Raw genomic sequence first — 17,419 nt, 5'->3', positions numbered from 1 at the left:
GAAGTCAAACCTTAAAATTCTACAGTTCTTATTTAAACCTAAACAGAGCACATTTTGTACCCAATAGTTTTCATCCTGGCTACATATTAGAACAAATTGGGAACTTAACAAAATTTATATCTTAGCCTTACCCCAGGGTGATGAGATTCACCATTGTGCTGCTGAGTTTTGGTAGTTTTCAAAAGCTGCTTCGCCCTGTGGGGTTCATACTGCTCCAGGAAGGAGTGTCTTTCAGCCTAGCAGATACGCATATGATGTTGAAGAGCTCTGATTTCTTAACACTGTGGTTACTTGGCTCACTTGGTAGTTCCTGCTTGTGAGACCAACTTGAAGGACAAGTTAATTCTAAGTAGATATTAATGTTAACTTTTTTTGTGTATGTGTGCTGGTCGTGGGGCCTGAACTCTAGGCCTGGGTGCTGTTCCTGCTAGCAATCTACCACTCAAGCCACAGTTCCATTTCTAGCTTCTTTGGTAGTTTAGAGAAGATAAGGGTCTCACAGACATTCTTGCCCAGGCTGGCTTCTAACTGGGATCCTCAGATCTCAGTCTCCTGAGTAGCTAGGATTACAGGCATGAGCCACCAGTGGCCCACCTAAGGTTAACTTTTAACACTTAGATAATGGGTATTCTTTTTGTTTAAAAATTAGTTTAAGATTGTAGAATTTGGGGCTGGGAAGGTGGCTCAGTGGTAGAGCGCTTGCCTTGAATGTATGAGGCCTTGGGTTCAATTCCTCAGCACCACATAAGCAAAAAGAAAAAAGCTGGAAGTGGCGCTGTGGCTCAAGTGGTAGAGCGCTAGCTTTGAGCCGAAGAGCTGAGGGACAGCGCCCAGGCCCAGAGTTCAGGCCCCACGACCGGACCCAAAAAATTAAAAATTAAAAAAAAAGATTGTAGAATTTAGGTTTTTATTAAAAGATGTCTGGTGATGTTTATGCACAATATTATATCAAAACATTACAGTAACTATACATGAAGCTTTGAGAGAGGGTAAATATACAAGTACATGGTAATGTGCTGCTTTTCTAGATGGGGGAACACCATAACCACCAATAATTTATTTATTTTTGGGGGGCTGAACTCTGGGCCAGGCGCTGTCCCTCAGCTCTTCAGCTCAAGGCTAGCACTCTACCACTTGAGCCACAGCGCCACTTCCAGCTTTTTTTTTTTTTTTTTTTTTTTTGCTTATGTGGTGCTGAGGAATTGAACCCAGAGCCTCATGCATGCAAGGCAAGCGTTCTACCACTGAGCTACCTTCCCAGCCCAACCACCAATAATTTATAAACTTAATTTATTCTGATTGAAAGTGCCAAATGAAATTTGATTAAAAAAGTAAAGTTCTGAAATACAATATTGATTAGATGATAATTGGTAAATGGAATAGTGAGCAAGGATCCAATCTTAGGCCAATATTTAAACATTAAAAAGTAAAAATAAAACATTAAGTACTTTCACAATTCAGTCCTTGACTCTTCATAGCTTCTTAACTTGTTAAGATTTAGTTATATGTACTTTAAGATCTTGGCTGGGCATGGATAGTTCATGTCTGTAATGCTAACTACACAGGAGACAGAGATCTGAGGATCATACTTTGAAGCCAGCTTGGGCAGGAAAGTAATGACACCCTTATCTCCAACTAACCACTAGAAAACCAGAAGTGGCACTGTGGCTCAAAGTGGTAGAGTGAGCACTAGCCTTGAGTGAAAAAGCTCAGGAACAGTTCTCAGGCTCTGAGTTGAAGCCCCATGAAAACAACAACAGGGGTGGAGGTGGCAAATAAGATCTTGCCATAATGCTTTTTCTAAATGGTCAAATCAGCCTTTTCCCCCCTCCCACTTTGTGAACTCCTATGGAGTTCTCACTGCTTTCAAAACCCCTTTTGCTTTCTAAAGGTTTTTCAAGTTGTTCAGTGGACAACTGTTACCCTTCTAATTTTACAAATGTATAGTGGACTGTTTATAGAAATTTTAGCGTTGCACGTCTGAGCTTTCTCACACACGCTCATTTGTGTTTGGGTAATGTTTCACAAACACCTGCTTTGTTCTTCAGGCTGCCTATATGTTATCCAAATACCAGTACTTTGTCTGCCCAGTGGAATACAGAAGCGATGTCAACTCTTTTGTTACAGAATGTGAGCCCTCCGAACTTTTCCAGCTTCAGAGTTACTCTCTTCCTCCCTTCCTAAAGGCAGTGTTGAGAAGGGTAAGAATGAACACACAGCTGGGGATGCTTCATCCAAACACTAAGCTTCCTTGAAAAGTCAGATTTGTTTTTACAGAGGAAACAATTTCTGCAGCACTTTTAACTTCATAGTGTAAAAGTGGCTTTCCTGTTTGATTATCAGGGATAATATCCCCTATCCCTTGTGATTTCTTTCTGAAGCATAAAATGTGTATTACACATCATTTATGTATGAGGTGTATGTTTACTTAATAATTTAAATGTTGGTGGTAATTTTATTTTATATTTATTTTTAAAGTATTTAAAAAATCCCAGTAGATTTTTTTTTACAAACCAAATGGTTAGAATGAGTTTTACATGTTACTAGTATAAATTTGACTCAACTTACAAGCTGGAAATTGTGTGTATGTGTGCGTGTGCGTGTGCGTGCGTGCGTGCGTGTGTGTGTGTGTGTGTGTGTGTGTGTGTGTGTGTATGTGTATGTGTATGTGTATGTGTGTGCATGCACATGCACTGGTTCTGGAGCTTGAAATCAGCACCTGGGCACTGTTCCTGAGCTCTTTTCCTCTTCCATTTACTTGAGCCCCAGCTTCACTTCTAGCTTTTTGGGGGTTACTTGTAGGTAGATTTTCCTGCATTGGCTGACTTTAAACCCACAATCCTCAGATCTCAGCCTCCCGATTAGCAAGGGTTACAGGTGTAAGTCACTGTTGCCTACATGTTTTTTAATTTAAAAAAATCTCTCAAGTAGTTGTACAAAAGTGTTTTAATTCAACATATACATTTATAAGTACCATGCAAAAGTTTGGAATTGACTCAGTTTAACAATTAAGATTCATCAATTGAAAAAGCCCTCTTTTCTATTAGTACAGAAGCTTCTAAGAATGAATTTTTCTTCCAAAAGCACATTGCTGCCATTTCAACCATCTTTGAGGTCAGGTCTTACACCTAAGGATGTTCACATGCCACTGGTAGAACACTGCTGACCTGCATTACATCATCAGGACTGTGGTGTCATTATCAGGAGTCAAATGACTGATCGTGTTTGTGTCTTCATGCAGACACATGTGTATCTGAAACTTTTTATTAAACTGTGATGGTTAACCTTTTTATAGAAGCAGGTTAACCGATAGTGTATTTCTTTTCTTAAGTTCTCAGTAGTAACACAAGGATTTTTTTTTAATTTAATTTAATTTTATTTGTGAACATACTGTACAGAGGGGTTACAATTACATGGGCAGGATAATGTGTACATTTCTTACCAAGCATTGCAGCCTCCTCCTTTGGTTTACCCTTCACATCTCTTCCCAACCTCCCCCCTCCCCCCCAATCCCAATCCTTCCCCCTCCCCCCACTTCCCCCCCCCCCCCCCCCCGCCCCACACCGATGTTGTAAAGCTCTGCAACTTTATGCAATCCCATTTGTCCAACCTTTCTTTGATTTGTTGTGTTTCCGGGTCTCTATTCAAAAAATTTCGGCCTGAGCCAAGGAGACCTAGGGTTTCTCCCATTCCTGTAATGTTTTCAGAGTGTCTGCTTTGACTTCAAGGTCTTTGATCCATTTGGAGTTGATTCTGGTGCAGGGTGATATATAAGGATCTAGCTTTAGTTTTCTACATGTAGTTAACCAATTTTGCCAGCACCATTTACTGAAGAGGCTGTCTTTCTTCCATTCTATTGTTTTAGCTCCCTTATCGAAGATTAGATGGCTATAGGTCTGTAGGTTCATTTCTGGGTTTTCAATTCTATTCCATTGGTCCTGAGGTCTGTTCTTATGCCAATACCAAGCTGTTTTGATTACTATGGCTTTATAGTAGAGTTTGAAATTTGGTATTGATATTCCTCCAGCAGTGTTCTTTCCGTTGAGGAGCGTTTTTGCTATTCGGGGTCTTTTATTGTTCCATATGAATTTTTGGATTGCCTCTTCTATTTCCTTGAAGAATGAGGGTGGAATTTTGATAGGTATTGCGTTGAATTTGTAGATAGCCTTGGGAAGTATTGTCATTTTCACGATGTTAATCTTTCCAATCCAGGAGCATGGGAGGCTTTGCCATTTTTTTAGTTCTGTGTTGATTTCCTTTTTCAAGATTTTAAAGTTTTCATCATAGAGGTCCTTCACTTCTTTAGTTAATTCCTAGGTATTTTATTTTTTGTGGGGCTATTACAAATGGAGTTGCTTTCCTAATTTCAGCCACACTTTTCTCATTGTTGGCATACAGAAAAGCCATTGATTTTGGGGGGTTAATTTTATAACCTGCTACTTTGCCAAAGTTTTGAATCAGCTTGAGTAATTTGGGAGTGGAGTCTATGGGATTCTTTAAATACAAGATCATGTCATCTGCAAAGAGGGAGAGTTTTATTTCTTCTTTCCTTATTTGGATCCCCTTTATGTCTGCATCTTGTCTTAATGCTGTAGCTAGGCATTCTAATACTAGATTGAAGAGAAGTGGAGAGAGTGGGCATCCTTGTCTTGTTCCTGAGTTAAGAGGAAATGGCTTTAGTTTTTCACCATTGAGTATAATGCTGGCTGTAGGTTTGTCATATACAGCCTTTATTGTATTGAGGAATGTTCCATGGATTCCTAATTTTTCCAAAACCTTCATCATGAAGGGGTGTTGGATCTTGTCGAATGCTTTTTCTGCATCTACTGAGATAACCATGTGGTTCTTATTCTTGCTCCTGTTGATGTGATGAATAATATTAATTGATTTGCGTATATTGAACCAGCTTTGCATCCCTGAAATGAATCCTGTTTGATCGTGGTGTATGATTTTTTGGATGAATTGTTGAAGTCGATTGGCCAAAATTTTGTTGAGAAATTTTGTATCAATATTCATCAAAGAAATGGGTCTATAGTTCTCTTTCTTTTTTGAGTCCCTGCCTGGTTTTGGGATGAGGGTTATGATGGCTTCATAGAATGTGTTCAGTAGTGAGCTTTCTCTTTCAATTTCATTGGAGAGTTGGAGGAGTATTGGTGTGAGCTCTGCTTTGAAGGCCTTGTAAAATTCCGCCGTAAAACCATCTGGTCCTGGACTTTTCTTAGCTGGGAGGTCTCTTATTGCTGTTTCTATTTCAGTGCTTGATATGGGCCTGTTAAGATAGTTTAACTCATCTTGGTTTAGTTTTGGCATGTCAATATTTGCTAGGAAAAGGTCCATTTCTGTCAAGTTGTCAAACTTATTAGCATAAAGTTTTGAGAAGTATTCCCTTATAATGTTGTGAATCTTGGTTGTTTCCGTAGTGATGTTTCCATTCTCATCTCTGAGTTTATTAATTTGGGTGTGTTCTCTTCTTTTTCTGATAAGATTTGCTAAGGGTCTGTCAATTTTGTTAAGTTTTTCGAAGAACCAACTCTTTGTTTTGTTGATTCTTTCTATAGTTTTTTTGGATTCTAATTCATTTAATTCTGATTTAATTTTGATTATTTCTTTCCGTCTACTGGATTGGGGTTTATCTTGCTGCTCTTTTTCAAGGAGGTTTAGATGTGTCATTAAATTGTTAGTTTCAGATCTCTCCAATTTGTTGATGTAGGAGCTCAGAGCTATAAACTTGCCTCTAGAGGAGTACTGCCTTTGCTGTGTCCCAGAGGAGCTGGTAATTTGTGTAACACAAGGATTTCAAGAAGCTTTTCAATACCCCTGCCCTGTTACCTGCTATAATATTTCCATGGTTCCAATCGAGGATTCACGGAAAGACCTGTTGTTTGAGAGCAGATCCATAACTTGGTAAACCAAACATTTTTCTTGGACCACACATTTGTGATATCTATAAGTTGTAGTTATTTAAAGGACAGTAAGAGCTATCAATTTGCAAAATAATTTGACTATAGTTATTTGTAATTGTCTCACTAATGCTCATTTTGGTAGTATTTTTGTTGTTGCTGTTTTCTTTGTTGTTTTTTTTGTTTTTTGAGACATGGTTTTGCTAAGTGCCCAACAAGCTCTCAAGAGTTGAGATTACAGGCTCTTGACAGATTTTTTTAAAAACTTATTTTTGTTGTGTTTCTGCAGCATTTAAACTTAGTTTTAAGATGAAAAGCCAACTTTCCTGTATTTCCTTATATTCAATTAAATAAAATTATATACACATACCAGGCACTGGTGACTCATGCCTAAACCCAGCTTACTCAGGAGGCTGAGATCTCACGATCGGGGTTCAAAGCCAGCATAGGCAAGAAAGTCTGTGTGACTCTTACCTCCATTTAAGCACCACAAAAGCTGGAAGTGGAATTGAGGCTCAAATGGTAGAACATTAGCCTTGAGCAAAGAAACTCAAGGATATAGCACCCAGGACCTGAATTGAAGCCCCAGGACCAGCATACCCAGCATACACATAAAAAAATTATGTGTGTGTGTGTGTGTGTGTGTGTGTGTGTGTGTAGTACAAAGTTTAAGTTATATAATTATAAAAGCAAAGTGCTACTAGTAAAAATAAAGCATTTATAGGAACTAATTCAGTCACATACCCTACGTACAACTTTACTGTTGCAGAAATCTTAGATGAACCAGAAAACATTTACTACTTTGAGAATCACTGCGCAACTGGCCCATGTTTTGTTTGCATGGGGTTGGAGAGTGCTGGCTAAGTAGAAGACAGGACAGAGTGCCTACAAGTGTAATTTTCTCCCATTATTGTGAAATTAGCAAAAAAGTTGTGGGTCATTTCTGACTTACTGTTTATATTATGGTTCCTAGATGAGGCACATGTTCAGATATAACTTTAATACAGTTGTTCCAATATCTGTCTTGTTTTTCTTCTTCTCATCTTTAGGAGACAGTGAGCTTGTATCCCTTTCAGATACACAGTGTTGCTCTTTCAACATTCGCATCTTTAATTGGCCCCTTCGGAGGCTTCTTTGCCAGTGGATTCAAAAGAGCTTTCAAAATCAAGGTGTGTATTTAGATTGTGTTGCATTATTAGTGAACATAGAAACTGTATCTTCGTGGAATTTGGTTCAGTATGAGTCTCCATTAAATCCATATGCAAAAAATTACACTGTGATTCCTTCCTTTTTTTTGGGTCCGGTCATGGGGCCTGAACTCTGGGCCTGGGCACTATCCCTCAGCTCTTCAGCTCAAAGCTAGCGTTCTACCACTTGAGCCACAGAGCCACTTCCGGCTTTTTTCTTTTTGCTTATGTGGTGCTGAGGAATCGAACCCAGGGCCTCAGGCATGCAAGGCAAGCGCTTTAACCACTGAGCCACCTTCCCAGCCCTGTGATTCCTTTCAATCTCATAGAAATGTGTCTAGCTGGTTTGAGTGTATTCTTTTGTGTTAGGTTTCGGTTGTGCCAATTTCATACCTTCTAAGGATCATGTCATATTCTTATAGAAATGGCATGTTCTCTTGATGTTGGTAGACACGTGGAATACTGTTCTCATGCGTGTTCATCCACGAATCCAAGTATGAGGGTTTGTTGTTTTTTTTTTTTTTGTCAGTCATGGGCTTGAACTCTGGGCCTGGCACTATCCTTGTGCTCTTCGGCTCAAGGTGAGCGCTCTACCACTTGAGCCATGGCGCCACTTCTGGTTTTCTAGTGTTTTATTGGAGGTAAGAGTGTCTGTGAGACTCTTATCTCCAATAAACCACCAGAAAACCAAAAGTGATGCTATGGCTCAAGTGGTAGAGCACTAGCCTTGAAGAGCTGAAGAGCTCAGGGACAGTTCCAGGCCCGGAGTTCAAGCCCCACGACTGACAAAGACAAAACAAACAAACAAAAAGAGTCTCACAGACTTTCCTGCCCAGGCTGGCTTTGAACCACAATCCTCAGATCTTAGCCTCCTTAGTAGCTAGTATTGCAGCCATGAGCCACTGGCGCCTGGGGTCAGGTATACATTTTTTAAAGTTTAGCGTTTTTCCCCTCAAAAGGGCATGAGGAAGAGCCTTTGTTGTGTCTATCCAGCTCACTTATGACTTATTAGATTCTGGGAAGGGCAAGTAGTAAGTTGCAATAGGTTTTGCACATCAGTTGTTCTATCAAAGTTAGTCAACACCAAACTCCACTAATGGATGATCTATGTGAATCTGTTTGTAGATGCTTACCATTCATCCTGTTTATCTAGCCATTAAATAGGCTAGATAGGCACTTTCAATTTTCCTTTCATCTACTTAAGAAGAAGAAGAAAAGTTTATCATAGTAGAATGATCATTCTAAGGCAGTAACTATTGAGATAAGCATGAGTTAGGGTCCATTGTCTGTCTATCCACAGGCTACAGTAAATCCCAGATAGCTTCTAGCTAAGTAAAAGGATATACTAGAAAGAAATTAGATTTCTAAGCTGATAGAAATTTTACTTAGAAAAAATTTCATTAATGAGAAAAATTTAGTGCTAGACCTAACTAAATACTTTGTGTTGGATATATTCTAAAAAATGTGTGCTTAGTGAAAAAACTTTGATAGCAGATGTATTTTTCTTATAGAATGCATCATGCCAGATGAGATACTTACAGATAAGAATTTTACATGCTTGTTAATGCATTTGTTTGTTTCGATAGGATTTTGCAGACACCATTCCTGGACATGGTGGGATAATGGACAGATTTGACTGTCAGTATTTGATGGCAACGTTTGTGCACGTGTACATCACAAGTTTCATAAGGTACATATATTTTTTTAAAACTTTGCATTACACTATTTCTTTGAATTCTCATTTCCATCGATATCAGTTTTACTAAGTCAATATTTTCTGCCAGCGTACTTGACAATACCAAAGTAAATGGTTTCTCCTTTGGAGAAGAATTGTTAAATAATCATTTCGCATATATTTTAGTAACTTAAAGCTACAAAATAGTATATACCATGTTTCTTAACAGGACAAAGCTGAAGACACAGTTAATGTAAATGATATGGGAATGGAGGGAAACGCGAGGTTTACCTTTTCAGCTGTGGTAATTGCAATGATTACGAATAGCTTCAGTCTACTGAATTCTTGTTTGAATGCCTGTGACACACTAGCATATTCCAAGTGTCGATGTAGCAAAGAACAAAACAAACCAGGTTCCCAGAAATCGTTGTTGGGAGGTTGGAGAGTGGAGGAACCAAAATGGATAAGTAAGTATGGCTTGTTAGGTGGTTCTCAGTGGTGTAGAGGTAAGAAAAGCCTGGGAAGGAGGCTTTGTTTACCCCCGTGAGAGGCAGGGGTGGGTGGTAAGTGGATAGATAGGTGTTGCTATTTTATATAGTGTAGCTTACTTATGTTGCTAAACCCTGCTGTTATGGACCTGCCAGTTTGGGGTGTAAAAGCTGCCCACAGCAGCCACGTGTTTGTTGTTTGTTTTGTGATCTGTACTAGCATTCAGAAGGAATGACACCCCAAGACTCAGAAATCATGCATGGATCTCCCTCAGGGTGCTAGAGTGAAACTTATGTTTAGATATTCCCAAGTGTATACTTTAAATATATACTCATAACAATACAGTAATTTATGTATTGTTTTGGGAGGACAGGAGAATGGAGGACAGTCCTAGGAGGAGTGAATTATTTTCATTAATATCTTCTAAGCATCAGCTTTGTTAATTTTTTTTTATGGTGCATACAGCTTAACTTTCATTGGTATCTGTTGCTGTTTCTCATTCCTTTAACTGCTTTTAGGTTCAATTTTCCATTCCTTTTCTAGCTTCTTGAGCTGAAGCCCAGATTATTTTCAACCATCTTGTTTCATAGAGCCCATCCACGGCTATAAACTTCTTTGTTACAATTTTATCCTCATCCTATAAGTTGTGGTATTTATATTTTATTGTTTAGTTACAAATACTTTCTGACTTCCAGTAATAATATTTTTTGACAAAGGGTTTATTTCAAAGTATATTGATTGATTTCCAAATAATTATTTTTTTTCTTGTTTATTTATACTTGCCATAGTGCCACAGTAGTTGGAAAACACATTCTTGATATTAGTATTTATTTTTTGAAGATTTCTTTGTGTTCTTGTTCATATTTCATCTGCATATGCAACACATGTGTTTTGCACATGTTAGATACAATATTATGTGTATCAGATGAAATTCAATTAAATGTTTGGATTATTTTGTTTTATTTTTATAGTCTGGCTAATCTATCAGTTACTAAAAGGGCTTTGAAAAAAATAACAAAAGAACTTGATTAAAATCTCTTGCTCTTGCTGTGATTAAAAATGTATCCTTCTGTTAACTTCTGTTAATTTTCAGTGTGTATTTTAGGCTTATTTTGTATTGGCTAAATACCAATTTAATCATATTTTTGTGTTGAATTGATCCTTTGTCATAAAATGACCATGTTTATTGACTTGCCTTAATGCCTACTTTGTTGTATCTTTTTTTTCCTAGTAGTATTTTGTCTATCCTTTTAACGTTATCTATTTTTATTTTTAGCAATACTAGTGTTTGAACTTAGGGCCTCACATTTGCTAGGCAAGCACTTACAATTGAGTTATGCCTCCAACCCTTTAATGCACTGGTTATTTTCAAGATTTTTATTCCTTGGATATGCACCTGGACTTTGATCTTCTTGTTGTTATAGTTGGGATGACTAGTATGTGCTACCATAACCAATTTCTTCCACTAATGTTGGAGTTTTGTGAATTTTTTTCCTGCCTACACTAGCTTTGAACTGTCATCATCCTTGACCTTAGCCTTTTGAGTAGCTAGGATTACAGGCATGAGCTACCAATGTCCGATTTTTAACATCCTTTTATCTTTATTTCTAATGGTGTATTTTCAACCAAGCATACAACATATGTTTGTTCCTTTTTTTTTTTTTTTTTTTGGTCAGTTGTAGGGCTTGAATTCCAAGCTTGGGCACTGTCTCTGAGCTTTTCAGCTCAAGGCAAGCACTCTACCACTTGAGTCACAGTGCCATTTGCGGTTTTCTGGTGATTAATTGGAAATGAGAGTCTCACGGACTCTCCTGCCTGGGCTGACTTTGAACCGCGATCCTCAGATCTCAGCCTTGTGAATAGTTAGGATTATAGACGTGAGCCACCAGTGCCGGCTTATTCCTATTTTTTAATGACCTTTGGCAATCTTTACGATTTTAGTTAGAGTTGCATAGCTGCATATTTCCTTGTTGATATTTCCTTGTTGGGTAATGAATGGTTAAATCTTTCCAAATGTGTATTTTTCTGAAATTGGTTTATATTCTTTTGTGAAAAAAAAAAGAATAAGCAAAAAACATAACTTGCCTCTCTCAGTGGAGAGAAGTCATGCGGAGCACTGCAGTCCGTGTTTGAAAGCAAATACTCTACCAGGACCCACTATTAGAAGTGCCGCCAGGGTGCACACAGTTTTGCATTTAGTTGGACCTGCTAGAAGAGCCTCTTTTCTCACCTACCTTGGGTTTATGCTATGAAGCTGCTGAGTCTTTTGCAGAAATGTAATTGGACAAGTTGAGTCAGGACCTGAGTGCACTGGGACTTGCAAGGCAGATGGCCACAGGGTTTAGGAAGATGGACTGAGTCATGTGCCAGAAAGATGGCCCAGGGGGTTGATAAACTGAGCCATTGTGTACTTTATTAAAGGTTTTTAGGACAAATCTCTCCTCTGTTCATCCTCAACAATAATCCTATATTGTAGTCTATGTTGATGGAATGTATATTACCTGTTACTTACTGTAACTAAACCATTGAAGCCATAAATGTACTTATATAAATGGCTTCTAAAGAATTTTGTACCCTCCCATATATTACTTGTTTTCTTCCATAAGTTGAGTTTGTGTGTGTGTGCATGCATGCGTGTGTGCGTGCGTGCGTGTGTGCGTGCGTGCGCGTGCATGCATGCATGCATGCTAACACTGGGGCTTGAACTCAGGGCCTGGTCACTGTCCCTCAGTTTTTTTTGCTCTACAACTTGAGCCATGGTTTGATTTCCAGTTTTTGGTGGTGGTGGTGGTGGTGGTGGTGAATTGGAGTTAAGTGTCTCATGAACTTTCATGCCCAGACTGGCTTCTATCTCAGCCTCCTGAGTAGCTAAGATTACAAGAGTGAGCCATGGTAATCCCACTCTGGAATTCATTTTTGTCATTTCACAGACGGGAAATCATGCTCTGCCTTTCCTGTTCAAGAGGACTGTGGAAGAGGCAGAGAGCTATAAATATACATAAGATTCAAATTAGGTTCATTCTTAATTTGTCACACTGTGTCTTAGAAGTATACACACAGAAACACAGGTAATCTCCAGTTTATAAATGCACTGAGTTCTCAAGTCTGGGTGACAGGGAAGTGTTGTCACACAACGGTAGTGCCTTGGGGAGGGAAGGTGACAAGGCCTATGTCCTACCCTGACTGTATACACTATGTCCAGTGCTACAGCCAGAGGGTGGGAGCAGAGACTAAGAAGATCTAAGAAGCCATGATTACTGGAGGGAGGGGTTGCTCGGGCTCCTGAGGTGAGGTCTATGGCGCAGAGGAGGGTATGGCCACTGCCCAGCAATCACTTGAATTCACCTGGACTTGTTACTTCCCCATGTGTGACTGGGGGGAGGGCAGGGCTTCCTCCTTTCAGACTAAGCAGATAATGCTCTCATTCTGTTTGCCGTATTTGGATTTACTTAAGATTTTCTCTGAACCAAAGTCCTGGCATCTATTATTATACAGCCCTGTGGGACTTGGGTGCTATACTTAGGGCTTTTGTGTTCTCTTTGAATGACCATTCACTGTTCCCTAGGGATAGTTCCTTAACAAAGTATCTTCCACCATCTGAAATTTTTTGAAGCTAAAACATTGTAACTATATTTTCATGCCCTCTTTTTCATTTAATCTCTGTTAGGCTTCTTGCCTTACAGAATGTTATCTTTTTGTGTCTTGTCCAGTTTTAAGATTCGATTTTTGCCATAACCTTTTAACACAGGCTGCTCTGTGGGGCATTTTTGTAGCATGTAGATTTACACACTTCTAACATGGCCAGTGTTGTTTTTCTTTGTGTTTGAGTGTGTGTGTGTGTTTTTCATGTTTGGGCTGTCCAAACTAGTTCTGGTTTCTTGGATTCACCCTTAACACTAAGAGCTTATCAAGAGCTGTTCCTTTTCTGCAAAGGTTGTTGTTGTATTCTATTTTATATGATTATTATTTTTTATTGTCAAGGTGATGGACAGAGGAGACGCAGTTATATGTCAGGTATCGCTGTTGCATTGGTCCCACCCTTGTCCTTTGTCCCCCAGACTGATTCACATGAGCCATGTGCTTCACTGAGCCCTGTTGTCTTGTCTGTCTTATCACCAGGGGTCCAAATCCCAGCAAAGTGCTGCAGCAGTTGTTGGTGCTTCAACCAGAGCAGCAGCTGAATATATACAAAACTCTGAAGACCCATCTTATTGAGAAAGGAATTCTGCAGCCTACACTGAAGGTGTAATGGGACCCAGAGCGGGCAGCACTGTGTGGACAGAGACTACTGCAGACGGGGGCCAGCAGAAGACATCTTGCACCTGTGCAGAACAGACGTGAATGTTTCTTCTCTGAAATTAATGTGAATATTTAACAAGCACTTAACCTGATCTAAGTTATGAAACAAGAAGCAAATTGCCAGCAAAATACCCGGTTCTTTTTCTGAGATGTATTTTCTGATGTTAACTTCCCTCCTGGGTTTCACAATGGGAAAGACTTGTATTTTAGAGTCGAACACTATAAACTGAGGCTGTCTTAAGATCGCACCTGGCAGTGGGATCTTTTGCACAAATATTTACTTTGGCACTTGGAGCAGCCCTTTAATTTTAGCAGGATGTTTGAGTGTAAGGCCCTCCGCTCTCCTGGGCTTCCTCCTCCCATAGTCAGGTGTTTTCTGAAGGGTTGAGTGGAGTTTAAAAAAAAAGAAGAAGAATGGTTCTTTTCCCCTTCCTTCCCCCTTCACTTCCTTTCCCTCTCCTTTTCTTCCATTTCCCTACCTTCCTTCCCTACTTCCTTTTCTTTTCTTTTTTTTTTTGCTTGGTTTGTGTTTGCAGCGTTTGGGAATTGAACCCAGGGCTTCCTACGTGTTAGTCGAACATTCTACCACTGACCTACGCTCCAACCCACTGTCTTACCTTTCACAGAAGTAGATAAAATCACTTACCAAGAGAAAACATGCTGCTTTTAGGTAGGTCCAAAGTTAATTTCTTAGAAAAGGGCATCACATTTCTGCTACTGATAAAATTGTTCAAAAAAAAAAAAGACATTCGCACAAAAATCTTTCTGAGAGAAAACAGAATTCTGCCAGAACAAAGCATATGGATTCTCCATAGTTTCTCAGCAGAGGACTGAAGCTCAGGAGGTGGTCCAAGACAGGGTCACATGTTTGGGCCTCTGGGTCTAGGCCTCTGCCTTCTAGGGGTGACCAAATCTCTCTGAGCTGGGTAGCCTCCCGCACATCGGGGCTATCTCTCAGTATCTAGAGAATGAGGAAGGGGACCGATGTTTAACTGAGCAGGAGTGACCTACCTACTATAGGCATTGCTCAGCTGTGTCCTATCTGCCTGGCTGCCTGTGGTCTCCAGGGCAGTTCTTTGGAGATTCATCTGGAAAGAAAAGAGGACAATCTGTCAGATTCCCAGCCCCAGACCAATTCCATAGTAGCTACTCTATCCCCTTACACCTCCTCATTTGCCAAAAGACCCAAGGATATCAGCTGACTGGCTTTTTCTTCCATGAATGAGAATCAAGCAGAAGTGATTTCCCACCCAGAACAAAAAGCACATGAATGCCAGATCTTTCCTTTGGGTGACTGGACACGGAACCCAGATGAGAGTAAAATTTCTCCTCAGTGGACGTTAATAAGCTACTGTCAAGACTCTGCACTGGACAGTGGGCAGTAAACCTTTAAAACCATCCAGTGCGCCTGGTGAGAAGGTCATGGGAGAAATAGATATATTTTAAAGAGTCTTTTGCTAATGCAGAGAGTAAATATTATATTTAAATCAAAAAGATTTAAATTATTTTGTATTTCCATGCTACTACTATTCCTAAAATAAATAAAAGGTAAAATGGTAGAGTTATTTTGTATTTCCGTGCTACTACTATTCCTAAAATAAAAGGTAACATGGTAGACATGCCTGAGCTTCACAAGCAAGCCTGTAGCCTTGAGCCTCACCACGCGAGCTGCATGTGCATGCTGGAGCAGGTGTGTCCGTGCCAAGAGTCTCATTGGTGGGGGCCAGCACTGAGGTGACGGCATGCTGGACATGTTCGGTCAGCACTGTCTCCAGAAAAACCCAGAACTGCCACTGAAAACATTTTAGAAGGAGGGAATTACTTCTTAAAATCAGGCCACATACAAGTTAATTTTTAGCATGCTTTTATTTGCCCCATCAACAGCTCCAACTGTGAATCATAAATGAATTCAGGATACCAAAGCTTAAAAAACAAAACTCAGTGTGATGGATCTTAGATGGAAACCATGGCAGTTTGCACATGTAAAAGTTCCTTGAAGCTTTAGGCATCCCTCCACATTTTTATTAAAGTAATGCTGAGGCATTGCGACACAGGATTATGAGAGCAGTAATAAATACATGTATTATGAATATTATTATAAACTGAGAAACTAAAGAAGTATTTGGGGGTCACAGCTTTCCTCAAATATACTTTTAGAGTTGGGTGTACATTATCCTACATGTAAAAAAAAACAGAGCTCTAAAGATTAACCTTTTTGGCATACTTTTATAGCATGTATATTAAAATAGGTTATATTTTAGCAAACAATTGCCATAAAACCCTAACTTTGATTGTTTTTATATTTGCACTGGGTAGAAGGTGTACATCCCACAGTGGCAATGGCACAGAAATGGTTTGTTCTTCCAAGTCTGCCATTTGGGAAAGTTCTCTAGTAGAATCTGATGCTTGCTTGGCTTTTTACCCCATGGGACGCACATGTTTTTCTAGGGTTCTTTCCTTTGCTGGTGCATATGCAGTTACTGTCTGAGAAGAAAAAGACCATTTCCTCCCCAATTCTTTTCCTTTATAGTAACTCTTCATTTGCACTTTGGTTTAAACCTTGTTCAATGAAAAAGAAAAAAAGTAGCAACAGTTGTATATACTATATATGGGTGGTTGATAAGTGTCAATCAGTTCTCTGAATCTTTTTACTGAAACCGAGATAGGAAAAATAAAACAAAAACAAATCAGATTTTGACTCTGTTGTGCTTTTTTTCTCGTTGAGGAAGCTGCAGTCTTTTATTGAACTGTGTTTACAAAATAGATGTTCCCAGGTATTGGATGTACTCCATTCTTGCTCCACAGCGCCACCTGCAGGGCAAAAGAAGGTAAGTTTTAGTGTGTGGCCTCACTGAATCCAGGTTTTGTGATGATACACTTATTTTATGAATCTTTGAGTAATGCCAGTTCCTTACTGTAACTTCAAGCTGGCTGGAGTCCTGTTTTGTCAGTCATGTGTTCCTAGTGACTGGTCAGAAAACCCCATCCCAGAGCTTCCTTTAGCACAGCTCTAAGGTGGGCTTCCGTGTTCCTCGCTGGGTGTTTGAAAGATTCAGGGAAAAGATGAGCATGACCATTTGTGCCCAGCTTAGAATAGCTTGTGAGGAATCCTGGGTTTCCATCTTTCCCTCTGCTCCTCTGAGGCCCATCTCCTGTGGGAAGGCACAGGCTGGAACGAGTGAACAGAGAAGGTCACTCCTGCTCTTTCTATGGCTCCTTCCTCACATGGAAGAGCCCTGCAGGTCACTGCAGCAACCTTGAATGTCCACAGGAATACTACTGACACCATGCTTTGCTCTGGGAAGAATGTCTAGTTTCCTGTTCACTCACGGGCACATAAAAAATGTATGCTGTGTTAGGTAAGCTGTGAGCAGGGTGGTGACAAATACATAGACACCCCCCCTCCCCCAGGTGTGTGGTAAGCCAGGGGGCCACCATCTCACCCCCACTGAGGCCCTGTCTGTCCATATCCAGATTTCTGTCCCTTGAGAAACTTACAAAGCTTAAATTCACTAATAGGGGACTTTATTTGGAAGCCTGTGTGATAAGGTACAAATAAAAATCAGGCCAAATTAAAAACATGTCCAACTACAATTTCTGCATAGAAGTGGAGAAGCTACTCTTAACTCATCAGGTAAGTGCCATGTGTCACCTTGCAAAGACTGACAAGTGGACACAGCTGACAGATGTCACTCTTCCCTAACATGTACAAAGGCTGTGGACTGACAAAGCCAGAGCCTTGCCAGACAGTCCTGCCATCTTTTTTAGTAATAAGATGGACTCTGTCCTGCTCTAATCTTAAAACCCACAGGGTACAGGAGGTGGGCTGGGGGTAGACTGGGTATAAACTCTTGCACCCTATTCCCGTG

At 39.8% G+C, this 17,419-nt stretch overlaps 1 protein-coding gene across 1 annotated transcript in view; it reads left to right on the top strand.

Annotated features, from left to right (window-relative positions):
• Cds1 (CDP-diacylglycerol synthase 1) overlaps positions 1-16,242 on the top strand; it is a 73,948-nt gene extending 57,706 nt beyond the window's left edge. Inside the window, exons 10-13 of the mRNA XM_070013063.1 lie at positions 2,049-2,201; positions 6,950-7,069; positions 8,674-8,777; positions 13,371-16,242. Of these exons, the coding sequence (XP_069869164.1) occupies positions 2,049-2,201; positions 6,950-7,069; positions 8,674-8,777; positions 13,371-13,500 (507 nt within the window). The 3' untranslated portion in view covers positions 13,501-16,242. The remainder of the gene's footprint in view (positions 1-2,048; positions 2,202-6,949; positions 7,070-8,673; positions 8,778-13,370) is intronic.
• Positions 16,243-17,419: the final 1,177 nt, after the last annotated feature.

Source organism: Dipodomys merriami, unplaced genomic scaffold (assembly GCF_024711535.1).
Source record: "Dipodomys merriami isolate MVZ:Mamm:240054 unplaced genomic scaffold, mDipMer1.0.p SCAF_9, whole genome shotgun sequence".
Classification (NCBI taxonomy): Eukaryota; Metazoa; Chordata; class Mammalia; order Rodentia; family Heteromyidae; genus Dipodomys; species Dipodomys merriami.
The sequence above is the reverse complement of the archived record's forward strand: the minus strand, read 5'-3'. Positions and strand labels throughout refer to the sequence as shown.